Raw genomic sequence first — 16,489 nt, forward strand, 5'->3', positions numbered from 1 at the left:
CCAAAGACAGGCGAAGGCCTCCTCAGGGGAATAGGGGTGACCGCATCCAAGACGCGCAAAGCCATGTTGCGTTTCTCATGACCTGCATGGGAAACTGGGAGTCTGGCCCTCCTGCCTCTTGGGCACCAAAACAGCAGGAAAGTTCAGGTTACACGGCTCTACCCCGTCCCTGCCGGGTGCCCTGGGCAATTATTCCATCTCCCCAGCCTCAGTTAATCATTCATAGAGTGGGCAGAGGCAGAGGACCTACCTGGGTGCTCCTGGGTTGACAGAGGCTTAAATGTGGGAATAGCAGACATTCTTAAAGCAGCGCCTGCCACGTAGAGACCCCCAGTAAACATCCACCCCTAACATCATTCTTTGTGCTCTTTTCACAATAGACGTTTTTTCTGAGAAGAGTCTGTATTATGGATTATATTTTGAATGAAACATTTTGTAGGCTTCGAGGGGGATTGTGTCTTGGCATGAGTCACTGTGTCACCTCCTGTTTATCAGGGACCCCACTCTGGCACCTGACAAGAGCCAGCCCTCACGTAGGTCTTATGTTAGAATCTCCTCTGCCTTTGCAGGGGCCTGCCACCCTGGAACTCCCACGGGCCCCGGCGCTCCCTTCCGTGTCTGCCTGGCTGCTCTACAGGGACAATTCCTATGGGCCCGTGCCTTCGCAAAGCTTGCTGCAGTCTCCCTGGCCTGGCCACCTTCTCTGTCCCTTCCGTCCCAGGGGGTTCTGTGGTTTGTGTGGACTAGCTGGGCCATCTTGCTTCATTCTGATCTGTTTTGCAACCCAGCACGTGTCTGGGAAAGCTTCAAGTAGGGGTTTTTCCTGAGACACTTGGGGCAGGGTGCCGAGGCACAAGCTAAGGCATGGAGCGAGGTCCAGATGCAGGGACGCAGCCCCCAGAGCAGGGCTGGGTGCTGGGACATGGCTCTACACGCTCTGCACACTCTGTTGCCATTCCCCTTCATGTTCTTGTTTCCCCGAACAAGTGGTTTCTGGACAGCAGGCTGACATGAGCAGGCTGGGACAATAGGCACTGGCAGATGAGCCACTGAGGGAGTCTGTGCATCTTGACCCTAGCAGAAAAGTCCCCAGGGCTCCTCCTGGCCCAAGCCACCAGATAGTTGCCTCTGGCCCAAGGCATGAAGGAAAGCTGCCTCTGGAGGCCAACGCTGTGTGTCAGATGGAGCCGATGAGGGATCATCCAATGTCTGGAGCGTGTGGCCAATGGCATTTCAGAGCTAGCTGCCCGCAGGAGTGCCCACCAGGGGGACTGGGCACCAGTGGGGATGCTGGGTGTGACCCGGGCCAGATCCTGGTAACAGCACCTCTACTCTTAAGTTCATGGAAGCTTCCGATCAGCAAAGTGGTGACCCCCTCTCCCAAGCCTCCCCCAGACCTCACACACTGCCCAGGCTGTAAGCTCTGGAATAATCCGTGTTTATGGAGGTTTTTACAACATGGGGCAGGAGGGGGCCCTCCTCTTCCATCTGCCGCCCACCTCCCCTTGCCCTCTTGGCATCTGCCCTGCATCAGCAACACTTCACCCACTAGGGCAGGCCCAGCATTCGGTCCACATTTATGAAGGCCCGCGTTTAGGATGCCACCTCGTAAACTTAATAATAGCTGCCCCCCACTTTAGTTTGTTTGACCTGGAAAACAAACACGGGCACCAGACTAGTCCGGACAAACACCACACACATTCGCATGCACGCACAATGCATGCACACCTGCACACACGGCACACAACATGCATGCAAACGCAAGTGCACACAAGACACACATTCACACACCCACACAAGTGCACACACACCCACACACACATGCAAACACATAACACAAACATTCACATGTACGGATGCATTTACATTTACACGTGAATGCAAATGCATACATATGTGCACACCAACACATGCCCACAAACATGTATACATACAACACACATGAATACATACAGCTAACACGTGTGCATTCACACATGTACATAATCATACATGTGCACACAAAACATTCGCACATGTACACATATGCATTGTGACATACATGCATACATTTGAACCCACAAACAGGTGTACAAATGCACACATGCCCAAACACGCAGACACAGTTACACACACGAAAACCCACATACCTGTGTACAAGTGTACAAGTATGCACACATGCAGAAACACACACAGGCACATGAATACATATGCACACTCATGGAACACGTGTGCAAACACACACATGCATACACACTTACACAAAGATGTACAACACAGGTCAGACATGCTCAAATATGGGCACTCATGTACATGCATGCAGACATGCACACACAACATGCACATAATTATACGTGTGTACACCCATACACAACTGCAAACTCATGCACACACAGCATGCACGCACACATCTGCACACATGCCCACGTGTGCACACACACACACACACCTTTCCATTCATTTGTGCAAGAGCTTCCTGCGCATGTACTCTCTGCAGACCTGGGTGGGCCCCGGGGTCCTCCTTGGGCAGGGAGGGAGACAGTGTGCTGAGTGGAAAGCTGCCGCTCAGACAGCAACCAGGCCAAAGAAGCTGGGGATGGGCCCAGCACCTCCCCCGGGAAAATTTACAGCTCTGGGCTGATTGTTTGGCTTGGCACCGTGGTCAGGATGCCGCCTCGTAAACTTAATAATAGCTGCCCCCCTTTAATTTGTTTGACCTTGACGACAATAATTTATGATATGCATTAGATCTCCGTCGGCTTTTTCCTCCTGATTCATAAACAAAGCTCTTGGCCTGACTTCCTGCCATGCTCCCGAGCTCCGGCCTCTAAGCCCACGCTGGCAGCCTGGGACGTGCGGAGGGAGATGGGGACAGTGTTTCTCTGTGTTTATTGGGGGGCAGAGCGCGGGGGCTTCGGGGCTTTCCAGATGTCCCTATGGTCTTCACAGCCCTCACCCCACTCCTGGCGGCCACTCTTGGAATCTGGACGAGGATGGGAAGGACAGTGGCAGGAGCGACGAGCATGGGCCACAGTGGGGACAGTGACCATGGGGTCGGCCACCCAGCCCCCTGCCCACTGCACGGCCCCCTCTTTTTCAGAGGAGCACACCTTCCGCTGCGACGAGTGTGATGAGCTCTTCCAGTCCAAGCTGGACCTGCGGCGCCACAAGAAGTATGCGTGCAGCTCGGTGGGAGCCACACTTTACGGGGGCCTGGCCGATGGCCTCCAGCCTGAGGGCCTGGGCGGCACAGGCAGCGGAGACGGAGATGGGCAGGCCCACGAGTGCAAGGACTGCGAGCGGATGTTCCCCAACAAGTACAGGTGCCGCCTCCTGCTCTCCCTTCCCCTCTGCCTCCTCCTCCGCATCCTCCTCCCCTTTCCCCTTCTCCCCTCCTTCTCCCTCCTCCTCTCTCTCTGCTCCTCCTCTCCTCCCTCCTCCCCTCCCTCCTCCCCTCCTCTCTCTTCTCCCTCCTCCCCTCTTCCTCTCCTTCTCCTCCCTCCCTTCTTCCTCTCTTCCCTCCTCCCCTCCTCCTCTCTTCCCTATTCTCCTCCTCCTCTCTTCCCTCCTCCTTCCCTTCTCCTGTCTTCCCTCCTCCCCTCCTCTTATCTTCCTGCCTCCCCTCCTCTTGTCTTTCCTCCTCCCCTCCTCCTCTCTTCCCTCCTCCTTCCCTTCTCCTGTCTCCCCTCCTCCCCTCCTCCTCTCTTCCCTTCTCCCCTCCTCCCCTCCTCCTCTCTTCCCTCCTCCTTCCCTTCTCCTGTCTTCCCTCCTCCCCTCCTCTTATCTTCCTGCCTCCCCTCCTCTTGTCTTTCCTCCTCCCCTCCTCCTCTCTTCCCTCCTCCTTCCCTTCTCCTGTCTCCCCTCCTCCCCTCCTCCTCTCTTCCCTCCTCCTTCCCTTCTCCTGTCTCCCCTCCTCCCCTCCTCCTCTCTTCCCTCCTCCTCCCCTCCTCCTCTCTTCCCTTCTCCCCTCCTCCCCTCCTCCTCTCTTCCCTCCCCCTTCCCTCCTCCTCTCTTCCCTTCTCCGCTTTTCCCTCCTTTCCTTTCTCCTACCTCCTCCCCTTCCTCACCTTCTTCTTCTTTCATCCTCTTTCCTCTCCCCCTCCTCCACTCCTCCTTCCTTTTTTCCTCCCCTTCCTCCCCTTCTCCCTTGTTCTGCTCCCCACCCTTCTCCCCTACTTCTTCTCTTCTCTGCTTCTTTCTACTTCTCCTCCTTCTCTATCTCCTTCCCTTCCTCCTCTCCTTCCTCCTCCTCTTTCTCCTCCCCCTCTTCCTCTTCCATTTCCTTACCCACTTCCACTTCCCCCTTCCTCTTCTTCCTCCTCCTTCTCCTCCCCCTCCCCTTCCCCTCCCTCCTCCTCCCCTTCTTGCTCCCTTCTCCCCCTCTTCCCTCTCTCCCCTCCTCCCCATCCTGTGTTCCATACTCCTCCTCCCTTATCACCTGCCCTCTTCTTCCTTCCTCTCCTTTGTCCTCCCTCTCCCTCTTCACCCCTCTTCCCTGATTCCCTCATCTCCCTCCTTTCTCCCCCTCCTCCCCGTCCTCCTCCCCGGGAGCCAGAACTCTGTCCAGACAGAAGGAACCCTGGAACCCAAGGAAAAGGTCAGCTCTGTCCCTCAGCCTTGTCCACCTGACGGGCTGAGGGCTCCAGAGATAGATGGGATGATGGGTCCCCTCTAGGGCACTCCGCTGGGGAGAGGTACCTTCATCCCTCTGGCATGGCTGGAATTGGGGGAAACAGGCATGGGTGCTAGGGGTCTGAGTCCGCTATTCCCCTGTCTGCTTGTGAAATGCCAGCTCCATCAGAACCAGGAGCTGGGTTGCAACCCTGCCCCTGGGACACTCTGTGAGTCCCCAGGCTGATGCAGCTGGTTCCTGCATTCTACATGGACAGGGACTAAGTTGTGGAGACGGACAAGACAAAAATAAAGAAACATAAGGCCATGGCTGAGACACCCAGGAATCGAGTCCTGGACACTTCCATAACAATGTCTGAGACCAGGGTGCCACAACACTCCACTGCTGAGGGCATGTGTCACACACCTAACCCCCGGACACACACTCCTTTTCTGACAGAGGGCAGGAGTGGGGGTCACCACTAGTCCCCATCCTCAAGACAGCAGCCTCTACCTCTGCCCAGTGGCACGCCCCATGACAGGAGGCACCTCACAGACCTGGCATCAGGGCCAGCATGTGATGGCCAAGCATGGCCAGCCTGGAGCTGCCCTCCCCTACTCAGGCCAGGAGGGGCAGGGGCCTTGGGGACTCCTTGATCCCCTGGGAAATGAACTCCCCAGGCTTAGATGGGGAAAAGCTAGGACACTCAGCCCAGTGCTCCAGGGAGTGAGGAAACTTTTCCACCATGGGTCCTTCCTTCCTTCTGCCAAGATTTTCCCCAGCTCAGCTTGGCAGCGTCCGGGTAACACTCCACGCAGCCTCTAACCGGCTATACAGTTGCTCAGAATCTGATGCTGGCCCCACACGGTCTCCCTGGGGACTGGAAACCCTCCACCCGAACAGATGACAGAGAAAATAAGCATTTGAGAAAATCCCGGCCGAGGCCCTGCGCAGTGAGCGCTGCTCAAGAGGGTCCGTGTTTTCTTTAAATAAACGCATAAATCACAATTAACAACAGGGAAAAGATACAATCTCCTGACGCTAAAGAACCGAGCGTTTCTGATCTTAATGGATGGCTGGGCCCCGTAATTAACAGGCCGTGATGTATTGCTGCTTTGCTCATGAAGATTAACGGTCATACCTGGGCCAGGAGGAGCAGGTCGTCCCTGGAGACGGGGGTTAGGGCCGCCGGCTCAGCCGAGTGGGCCGCCCGCCTGAGCAGCTGTGCTCACTCCACCCCATAGCGGCTCATTCAGAGACCCCTTGTTCACTCGCTCCCAGCCTCCCGTTCCACAGGGCAAGGGGGTAGGCAGCACTCAGCCTACTCAGCTGGTGAGCATCCCTGAAACCCCTCAGAGGGATGGTCTGGGGTTTCTGGGGCTTGTGGGAATGTTGGAAGCTTCTGGATCCCTTTTTCTTTAGGCCTGAGCTTAGCCTTGGGGTTAGGATTGCCCCAGCCAGTCTCTGGCTGCCTGGGAGTGGGCTGGGTGAGGGCCTAAGCTCCATCTGAGCATTGCTTCCACACACACACACACACACACACACACACACACACCGGTGTCCCTCAGTGCCCTACCCAGAGAGGAGGGGCAGAGGCGACACCAGGCCCTGCTCTGGTCCCAAGCAGGGCATGGTGGAAGCCTCACAGGTGGGCTGCTGAGAACAGCATGTTGGGCGCGCCAGCGTGTTGGGTGGCCCCTCCTGCCCCACAGTGACCCCCGACCCCTGTGCGCAGCTTGGAGCAGCACATGATCATCCACACGGAGGAGCGCGAGTACAAGTGTGACCAGTGTCCCAAGGCCTTCAACTGGAAGTCCAACCTCATCCGCCACCAGATGTCCCACGACAGCGGCAAGCGCTTCGAATGTGAAAACTGCGTGAAGGTATCAGGTGCCCCGCTCACACACACACGGCCTCAGGTGCAGACAGGTAAATGTTTACACCTGCCCCACTCACACGCATCCATGGCCTCAGGGTGCAGAGGAGTGAGCACATTAGGCTTAACCTTGCCCTGTTCACAAGCACGCACAGCCTCAGGGTGCAGACAGGTAAGCCCGTACACCTTCCCCCCTCACACACACGGCCTCAGGTGCAGACTGGGAAGCTTGTACGCCTTCCCCACCCACAGGCGTGCATGGCCTCAGGTGCAGACTGGTGAGTGATCCTGGCACCCTCCCTCCACCCAGCAGTAAAAATTCAAATGAGGTGCGGCAGCGTGGCTATGATGGCCCCTGAGGTTATTAGAGTCCTTCTGTTTGCTGGGAAGGAAAGGACATCTCAGAGAGGATCATGTCACATGGCTCAGAAGGAGGAGGACCGGAACTGGAACCCGGCTCTCCCCCAGCGAGGGACTCTCGTCCTGCTACCAGCAAGAGAAAGAGCCTGGCAGGGAGCGGGCCTCGTAGCCCAACAGCAGCATCCCCAAGCCCTCAAGTTTCATAGCGTGTCAGATTAAAATGCTTTGTGCGTTCCTGTCTTGGCGCATCCTTGTGTCAGCGCTTTCTCAGGCCTTATTAAAGAGCGGGCCATGGTGTTCAGTGGTAGAGTTCCCACCCTCCGTGCGGGAGACCTGGATTTGATTCCCAGCCAGTACACCTCAGGCACAGCCACCACCTGTCTGTCAGTGGAGGCTTGCGTGTTGCTATGATGCTAAACAAGTTTCAGGAGAGCTTCCAGACTAAGATGGACTAGGAAGAAAGGCCTGGTGATCCATTGCCAAAAAATCAGCCAATGAAAACCCATGGATCACAGCCTTCCAATCTGCAACCGATCATGGGGATGGTGCAGGAATGGGCAGCGTTGTGTTCTGTTGTGCATGGGGTCCCCGTGTTGTTGACAGCAGCTGACAACAACAACGTTACTGAGGAAATTGAGATGAGGGAGACTCTGTGGCCACACAGTAGGCCAGTGTTACAGCAGGACCTGTCCCAGCCGGCCCAGAGAGGAGCAGACCGGGGCATCCCAGCAGGTGCACGCCTGATGGCATCTGTCTCTGCAGGTGTTCACCGACCCTAGCAACTTGCAGCGGCACATCCGCTCACAGCACGTGGGCGCAAGGGCACATGCCTGCCCCGACTGCGGGAAGACCTTCGCCACGTCCTCGGGCCTCAAGCAACACAAGCATATCCACAGCACGGTCAAGCCCTTCATATGTAAGTCGTCCCCACCGGCCTGCTACACGAGCGACCCCAGTGCGCATCCCTCCCCTCCGCCCACCCCCCATACACGGGACCCTGTCTGCTCAGAAAGCATTTGGGCAGGTCCTGTCGTCTGTGCTGTGCACAGCCCAGCCCCTCATGCCCCCTGATTTTAAGGGTTCGTCTTCATTGCTCACCCCTCTTGCTTTCCCTCCCGCCCTTCTGGCTCCTCTCCTTTGCTTTTCCATGCGGTGGCAGGAGGCACCTGGTGGGCATGGGGAGGGACCATCTTGCAGAATGAGCCAGCAGCCCTTTCCCCTTCCCCTCCTCTCTGCTCCACCACACCCCTCCCCTGGTCTCCAAGGGGCACCCCTGCTGCCTGCCGCATAGGCACGCTAGCCAAGGTTTGCTGAGTATATCCTGCTCAGCATCACAATGTCATTTTAGGGGCTCTGCTATACGAGGGACTGTTCTGGGCAGTGGGGGATTGCTGTAAATAAAGGTGCCCCCCCCCAGGGAGATGTTGTGCTAGTGGGAGGAGACAGTTGAGGTGCACAATGTGACAGAGACACCAGCCAGGAGACAGTAGGCCCAGGGGACAGTGGTGTGGGGTTAAGGGGCACAAGGGACGTGGTGCAGGACTAAGGGGTTTAGGGGACAGGGGTACAGGGTTAAGGGGCTCAGGGGTGCAGGGTTAGGGGGCTCAGGGGTGCAGGGTTAAGGGGCTCAAGGACAAGCATGCAGGGTTAAGGGGCTCAGGGGACGGGTACAGGGTTAAGGGGCTCGGGGGCAGGGGTGCAGCGTTAAGGGGCTCAGAGGACGGGGTGCAGGGTTAAGGGGCTCAGGGAACAGGGCATAGGGTTAAGGGGCTCAGAGGACAAGGGCACAGGGTTAAGGGGCTCAGGGGACAGGGGCACAGGGTTAAGGAGTTCAGGGGACAGTGGAGCAAGGCTTAGGGGCTCAGGGGACAGGGGTGCAGGGTTAAAGGGCTCAGGGAACAGGTGTCAGGGTTAAGGATCTCACAGTGCCAGGGTGCAAGGTTAAGGGGCTCAGAAGACAGTGTTGCAGGGTTATAGGCTCAGGGGGCAGTGCTGCAGGGTTAAGGGGCTCAGGGGAGAGCAGTGCAGGGTTAATTTTCTCAGGGTACTGGGGTGCAGAGTTAAGGAGCTCTTGGCACTGGGTCTGGGGACAAGGGTGCAGGGTTAAGGGGCACAGGCGATGGTGTTGCAGGGTTAAGGGACTGAGGGGATAGCGGTGCAGGGTGAAGCTTCTCAGGGTGCCAAGGTGCAGGGTTAAGGGTCTCAGCCAACAGTGGTGCAGGGTTAAGGATCGATACGATATGGCGTGGGAAACGATGACTCAGCACAATGCTTATGTGAAATTATGACTCAGCTCATAGTGTTCCAGACGGGAATGCTCACTGGTTTCCAAACTGCCGGAGAATCAGGGCCCAAGTCCCTACACTGGCCCACAAGGCCTTGCGACCTGACTTTGTGAACTGTAATCCCCCTCTCCGACGACTCTCACCTCACTCATTCCCCAAACACACTGGCCTTTGGGCTTCCAAGCACCTGTCTTGACCTTCTTCCGCAGATACCCCACAGTGGCTCACAATGCACTTCCTTCCAGTCTGTTCTGGAATGCCCATCATCAGACAGGAACTGAGTCATAACTTCACATAGGCATTGTGCTGAGTCATGGTTTCCCACGCCATATCTATCAATCCTTAACCACGCCTTATCACATTACATCCTTACAAAATCCCATGGCAGGCGTGGATACAGGTGTCATCTCCAGCTGACAGGAAACCGAGGCATTGAGATGCCCAGTGGCCAGACTCTAAGATCCCAGTGCAGAGCCCAGGGTCTAGCATTAGGGCCTGCTCCTGACTCTAGGGAGACCCTGGTGGAGTAATGGTTAAGTGCTATGGCTGCTAACCAAAGGGTTGGCAGTTTGAATCCGCCAGGCGCTCCTTGGAAACTCTATAGGGCAGTTCTACCCTGTCCTATAGGGTCACTATGAGTCAGAATCGACTCGAGGGCACTGGGTTTTGGTTTTGGTCCTGACTTGGAGTGTGGGCCTCAAGCTGCTCAGGGTCCGTGACGCCTGTAGGGCAAGGCTGGCTGGGTGAGATGACCCTGGGAGCTGGGGGGCTGGGATCAGGATGTTCATACTAATGTGGGTGCCCCTGTCCCAAAGAGGTGATGCTATCTGGCCCATCAGGCCCCTGCTTGGCAGCTGGACCCCAACTGGCTGTATCCCACAGTCGTGAGCTGGGGCTGTGCCCCCTCCTACCCTCTGCCCCCAGCCATGCTTCGAGCTGCCTAGTAGAGAGAACTCAGACTCCAACCCTCTGGAGGAAAGGAACCAAAAGGAGGAAAGAGTGGGGCCTACTGCTCCCCCCACAATGTTATCTTCCATTCACCCACCACCTCCCTCATTACAGCCATGGACAGGGGCATCTGAGCAGGGTTGTACTGGCCAGGCATCTCCCCCGGGAGGGACTGGGAAGAGACTACATTGGGTTGGGAGTGGGGCTGGGGACGTACCAGTGTCCCAAGGCCTCATGCTGTGGGAGGGGCACCCATGAGTACCTTAGGTCATAGCGCAGAGGTTTAAATCAAGAAAACTCTTCACAAGACTTAACAGTTATTGCCTTTCTGGGCATGCAAACAAGACTTTTTAAGTCTGCTGGATCATATTCATAATGTAAGTTCCAGGAACCGCAGCACTCTGGAAGGTTCCGAGCCCGTGTCTCCACAGTGCCGCAAACACTCCTCATGTGAATGGAGGGAAGACGGGGATGCCTGGGCCGGACCTGCCGGTATCCGTAGCGGTTCCGCCTCTGGTCTAGGCTCCAAGTTCACTTCTGTGTCTTGGCTTTTTGCTAAGGGATGAAGTTAAAGGAAACCCCAAACTTGGCCAGGCAGCATCTGTGAACATTTCATTCAGCTGGAGTGATGCAGATTTTTAAAACTAGTTTAGATATGTGGAGTAAGCCTTGTGCATTTTCCAGCCACAAGGCAGCAGGTGAGAGGGGCCATGGTCAGGCTTGGGCAGGAAGCGCTCAAACACCGAGAGGCCACCACACCGCGCAGCACTGCTCACAAAGAGATCATTGGTGGTTTGGGAGCGGGCAGGCAGTAGGCACACATTTACACGTGCTTCTGTGTCCACCTGCCGCCGGGTGACACCACACACACCCGTGGCACACGCAGATCAGCATTGAATGCCTGGGAGTCCCCAAGCCTCTGTCCTGCTGACCACCCAGACCAGCGCCCTAACCTCTCAGGCAAGGTCGCAGCCCCTGGGGAATTCAGACGTGTGCACTGTGTGTGTGGGTGTGTGTCTGCATGTGTCTGAGTGTGTCTGGGCTTGAAGGCCATGTCTTCCTGGGCAGTTTCCAGGAAAGGACTTTCACTGGACTATGTGCGTGTCAGTGTATGCATCTGTGTGTGTGTGAGTAAGCATGTGTGTGAGCACGTATGTATGAGTATATATGCGTGAATGCATGTGCATGTCTGTGCATGTGACACATGGAGGAGGAAAGTCTCTTCTTGGCCACTTTTCAGAAAAGCACCTTCACTGGAATGAGTACGTGTGAGTGTGTGCGTGTGTGAGTGTGTGTGTGGGAGTGTAAATGTGAGTGCATGTGAGTATGAACACGTGATGTCTGTCTGCATGAGTGGGAACCTCTGTGTGTCAGTATGTGTATGAGTGTGAGTATTGTGTATGGGTGTGTGTGAGTGGGTGTGAGCATAAGTGTGTGTCTGTGTGTGTATACATCCATGTGCACACTACAAAGAAAGGGGACTGCTGACCAGGAGTGAGCCCCCTCCAGGGCCCCTCATCCTGGCAGGGCCTGGGGCCCATCCCGTCCGGTGCCGCTCCCAGGCCCAGGCCTCCCTCTGCCCTGCGGGCAGCATGGCCCTCCTCAGGTACTGAGCCTGCTGGCCACCGTCCCCGGCACCTCCCTTTCACCCTTTGCTGAGCCTCCCCCCCGAGAAAGCTTGGTGTCCCCAAGGCCTCCTGGGGCCCACCACCTCCGGACCCCATGTGTGAGAAGATGGTGGGAGCTGAGGGCACCCTGAGCAGCAGGCTGGCCCTGAACTAAGGAGCTGCTGGAGCTGCTGGCCGGACCTGCCGTGGTCGGGGCACAGCAAGGGCCACTTGTTTGGCCAGTGCCAACAGAGCCAAGGCCACACTCTCCTCCCTGAAGGCCGTGGCCCGAGATATTTATAGACCATCCCTGTGGAGTGGCTCCTCACAGCTAGCAGCCTCCCAAAAAGGGTGGACTTGATTAAATGAGGCAAAGTTCTTCTCCCCTCAGCCTTGAAAACTTCCCACCATGCCAGACAACCAGGAAGGCTGAGCGGCTAATATAAATAGATATTGTGATTAGAGAGCACGGTAATCGCAGAGAAAAGGTTCCCAGCTAGCATAGCATGACATCAGCCGGCCGCAGACTGCAGTGAGCAAGGAACACGCTGGAATCATTGTTTCCTCTGGGGCCGCGTGTAGGAAGCAAATTGCCCTGCAGAGAGACATGTATACACACTGTGCATGAGTGTGTTAGAGTGGGTGTGTGCGTGCATGTGCGCATTGTGTGGCTGCATGTTAGTGTGAATATATGTGTGCATTGTATGTGGACGTGTGTGAGTGCATGGGTGTGTGTATGTGCACGTGTGCCTCGAGTGTGTGCATGTGTGTGAACTGTGAATGTTATTGAGACTGTTGTGTGTGCGTGCATGTGCGCATTGTGTGTGAATGTGCATGGGCGTGCGTTGTCTGTGCACGTGTGCCTTGGGTGTGTGTGCACACATGCGTGCATACATGTGTATGAGTGAGTGTGAGAGTATTGCTGAATATGTGTTGTGTGTCTATGCTTGTGTGTGTGCATGCGTATTTCTTTCTTTCTTGTTAGAAAAACAAGGAGAAAGAAAAGCCAGTCATCTGTTGACAATTTACCTGTCATTGGGAAAATGGCCAAGACAGGGTCTCCTCAGGACCACTAGGTCCTGGTGTCTGGCTCCAGCCAGCACTGCCATCTCCTGTTAGGAGAAGAGGTTCCGGGTTCATCAGCCAGAGCCTCTCTGATGGGGAAGGGGCTCCTGGTAACAGGATTTTCACTTTTCTCAAATGTGGGACCAGTCTCTTTCTCCATGGCCCCCTGCCCAGGGCTAACTTCCCCCCTCCCCATCTTCAGCCCCCAAGTACTGGCCAGGAACCACTGTACTCACCAAAGCCCAAACTTGGGGCCTCCTAAATGGTTGGGGCCCCTGGAATGGTTCCTGTCTCCAGTACCATTCCTGAGGCTGCCCTCACCCAGGATGCAGCTCACAGGGCCTGGAACAGAAAGGGGAGGTGAAGGGGGGACGTCTCCAACTTCTAAAAGCAGCAGACTTAGAATGGGTGGTGATGGCTTGCTCTCTCCTCTCTGGAGTAGCCGTGACTGAAGTGGAGTGGACGACATGGTGGGATTCTGAAGCAAAAGGGCCTCAGGTGGAACAGACAAGGCTGCAGAGCCTGCAGCCGCCTTGCCCTGGCTCTGCCCACCCCAGGGAGGGATTCTCCATTCCAGATGAGTTCAGAAGACCTTGCACCCCTTTTAGAAACATCTTGGGGGAGGAGGGCACACACAGCACTACTGTCCCCATTTTCCAATGGAAAGGGCCAAGGCATAGCAGCATTCAGCCTTCTCTCTGAGCCATCCCAGGGAACCGGAGGGAAAGGCACAGGGGTCCGTGCCAGTCCCTGCTGGGACCCACCTGAGCCTTGTCTCACACCCACCCTGCAGCCTGAGAGTGACTGCAGAGCTAGCTGTGTTAGTCGCCAGGGAGGGGTGCACACACACACATACATGCATGCATGCACACGTGCACTGCATGTACACATGCATACATGCACATTTGTGCACCCACACATATATGCACACACATACACGTGTGCATACACATATTTCACACACATACACACACTCACTGCACACATACATCCATGTGCATGCATATACACCAGTGCACATACTCACATGCACACACAGTGCACACACACACATATGCATGCATGTGCACACATGGGCCGGCTCACACACGCATGCGCGTACGTGCATACACACTCATGCAATACCCACGTGCATGCACACGCATACTCTTGCACAGTCTGCCTCTGAATCAACAGGGATCAGGAGCCCCCATCCCAACCTCCTCTGTGCCTTGGGTTTCCTGGTAATTTCATATTGTCTTTGTCATTGCTTTCTGCTGATGTTTTAGGTGAGGTCTGCCACAAGTCCTACACGCAGTTCTCCAACCTGTGCCGGCACAAGCGCATGCACGCCGACTGCCGCACGCAGATCAAGTGCAAGGACTGCGGGCAGATGTTCAGCACTACCTCCTCCCTCAACAAGCACCGGCGCTTCTGCGAGGGCAAGAACCATTACGCGCCCGGCAGCATCTTCGCGCCCGGCCTGCCCTTGACCCCCAGCCCCATGATGGACAAGGCGAAGCCCGCTCCCAACCTCAACCATACCGGCCTGGGCTTCGGCGAGTACTTCCCCTCCCGCCCGCACCCTGGTGGGCTGCCCTTCTCCGCGGCAGCCCCGGCCTTTCCTGCTCTCACGCCAGGCTTCCCAGGCATCTTCCCTCCGTCCCTGTACCCCCGGCCACCTTTGCTACCTCCCACACCCCTGCTCAAGAGTCCCCTCAACCACACCCACGATGCCAAGCTTCCTAGCCCCCTGGGGAACCCTGCACTGCCCCTCGTCTCCGCAGTCAGCAACAGTGGCCCAGGCGCCACCTCGGCTCCAGGGGTACAGGAGAAGTTTGAGGGTGGCCTAGAGGATACGTATGTGGAGAAGCTCAAGACGAGGCACAGTGATGTGTCGGACGGCAGCGACTTTGAGGACATCAACACCACCACGGGGACTGACCTGGACACCACCACGGGGACAGGCTCAGACCTGGACAGCGACGTGGACAGCGACCGCGACAGGGCCAAAGACAAGAGCAAGGCGGCCGAGGGCAAGCCTGAGTTTGGGGGTGGTCCTGCACCCCCGGGGGTCCCCAACAGCGTGGGTGAGGTGCCAGTCTTCTACTCCCAGCACTCCTTCTTCCCACCGCCTGAAGAGCAGCTGCTGAGCGCATCGGGGGCTGCAGGCGACTCCATCAAGGCCATCGCCTCCATTGCCGAGAAGTACTTTGGGCCTGGCTTCATGGGCATGCAGGAGAAGAAGCTGGGCTCGCTGCCCTACCACTCCGTGTTCCCCTTCCAGTTCCTGCCCAACTTCCCCCATTCCCTGTACCCCTTCACGGACCGCACCCTCACCCACAACCTGCTGGTCAAGGCCGAGCCCAAATCACCCCGGGACACCCTGAAGACGGGAGGCCCCAGTGCCGAGTGCCCCTTCGACCTCACCACCAAACCCAAAGAGGCGAAGCCCATGTTGCCGGCGCCCAAGCTCCCCACTGCCCCTGTGTCGGGTGAGGAGCAGCCCCTGGACCTGAGCATTGGCAGCCGGGCCCGGGCCAGCCAGAATGGAGGGGCCCGAGAGCCCCGCAAAAACCACGTCTACGGCGAGCGCAAGCTGGGCGCGGTTGAGGGGCTGCCCAAGGCGTCCCCCGCACAGCTGCCCCAGCAGCCTTCCCTGCACTACGCCAAGCCCTCGCCCTTCTTCATGGACCCCATCTACAGGTACCAACACGCCCGCCCCCACCGCTCCTGGGGCCTGCCCCCGCTGCTGCCCTGGGACCACCCTGCCCCACCACTCCCAGGCATCTCTGTACCTGCCACCCCAGCAGAAACCACAGGGCCATGTGCCCACCCACTGGGATGCCCGCTCATTGTCCTGTAAGGTTCTCCCTCCACTGCTTCAGCCTCAGGGAGGCCCCAGCTCTTGCGGGGTTCTCACTGCTCAGGAGGGAACACCTGACTTGACCCTTTCCTGGACTAGGTGGGGCTGGAACCTGGCCAGGGTTGTGTCTCTGGACACATGGGACCCCTTTGGGCTGTATCTTGGACGTCAGCTGCCATGCCTGGGGCCACTCCCAGCCCTGCCCCAGGCCCTCCGCACCCTCCTGATGTTTTCCTCCAATCCGCTCTCCACCATACAGTCACACCCTGCTCTGTTCTCAAAGCACCTTCTTTGCCTCCCAACGTCCCCACTTCCTTTAGGTTGCTTCTGGATCCCCAGCCCTGGAGCCACTGTGGGGCTTTCTCATGGCCCCCAGGAAATCAGGAAGGAGCCAGCCTACTGCCTGGGGGGCAAAGGAGGAGAGAAGGAGGAAGGAAAGAGGGCGGTGTGGGGCTTGGGAGGGTTGGTGTCTGCCACCTTGATACCTTCCCTGTGGAGCTTATTTAATCCCCTCCCTTGTCCCTGGTGGCGTAGTGGTTAAGTGCTACCACTGCTAACCAAAGGGTCAGCAGTTCAAATCCACCAGGTGCTCCTTGGAAACTCTGTGGGGCTGTTCTACTCTGTCCTATAGGGTCGCTATGAGTCAGAATGGACTCGACGGCGCTGGGTTTGGTTTTTGGTTTTCTCATCTGCGTAGGCTTTGAACCTCCATGGAATCCAGGTGGGTCGGAGAGCAGGTGGGTCTGGTGGGAGGGGATCTGCCCCCAAAGACCGTGTCTCCACGCTGCCTGCCTGGCAGTGTGAGGGCACGTCAGAGCAGGTGGAGCTCTGAGACTGTGCTAGTGCAGGGCTGGGGGAGCACAGTGCACCCCCAGAGGTGAGGTGGTGCAGATAGTGCAACATGACTGCAAG

At 57.0% G+C, this 16,489-nt stretch overlaps 1 protein-coding gene across 6 annotated transcripts in view; it reads left to right on the forward strand.

The window, feature by feature from the left end:
- The window catches only part of PRDM16 (PR/SET domain 16), a 452,044-nt gene that overhangs the window by 402,982 nt on the left and 32,573 nt on the right, over window positions 1–16,489 (forward strand). For 5 of the 6 annotated variants that reach the window (XM_049877678.1, XM_049877673.1, XM_049877677.1 and 2 more), the window contains 4 exons: window positions 3,080–3,302; window positions 6,327–6,474; window positions 7,590–7,743; window positions 14,001–15,417. In XM_049877678.1, the coding sequence (XP_049733635.1) occupies window positions 3,080–3,302; window positions 6,327–6,474; window positions 7,590–7,743; window positions 14,001–15,417 (1,942 nt within the window). The remainder of the gene's footprint in view (window positions 1–3,079; window positions 3,303–6,326; window positions 6,475–7,589; window positions 7,744–14,000; window positions 15,418–16,489) is intronic. The other variant, XM_049877675.1, reaches the window with a different exon arrangement.

This window comes from Elephas maximus, chromosome 3, assembly GCF_024166365.1.
Source record: "Elephas maximus indicus isolate mEleMax1 chromosome 3, mEleMax1 primary haplotype, whole genome shotgun sequence".
Taxonomy (NCBI): domain Eukaryota; kingdom Metazoa; phylum Chordata; class Mammalia; order Proboscidea; family Elephantidae; genus Elephas; species Elephas maximus.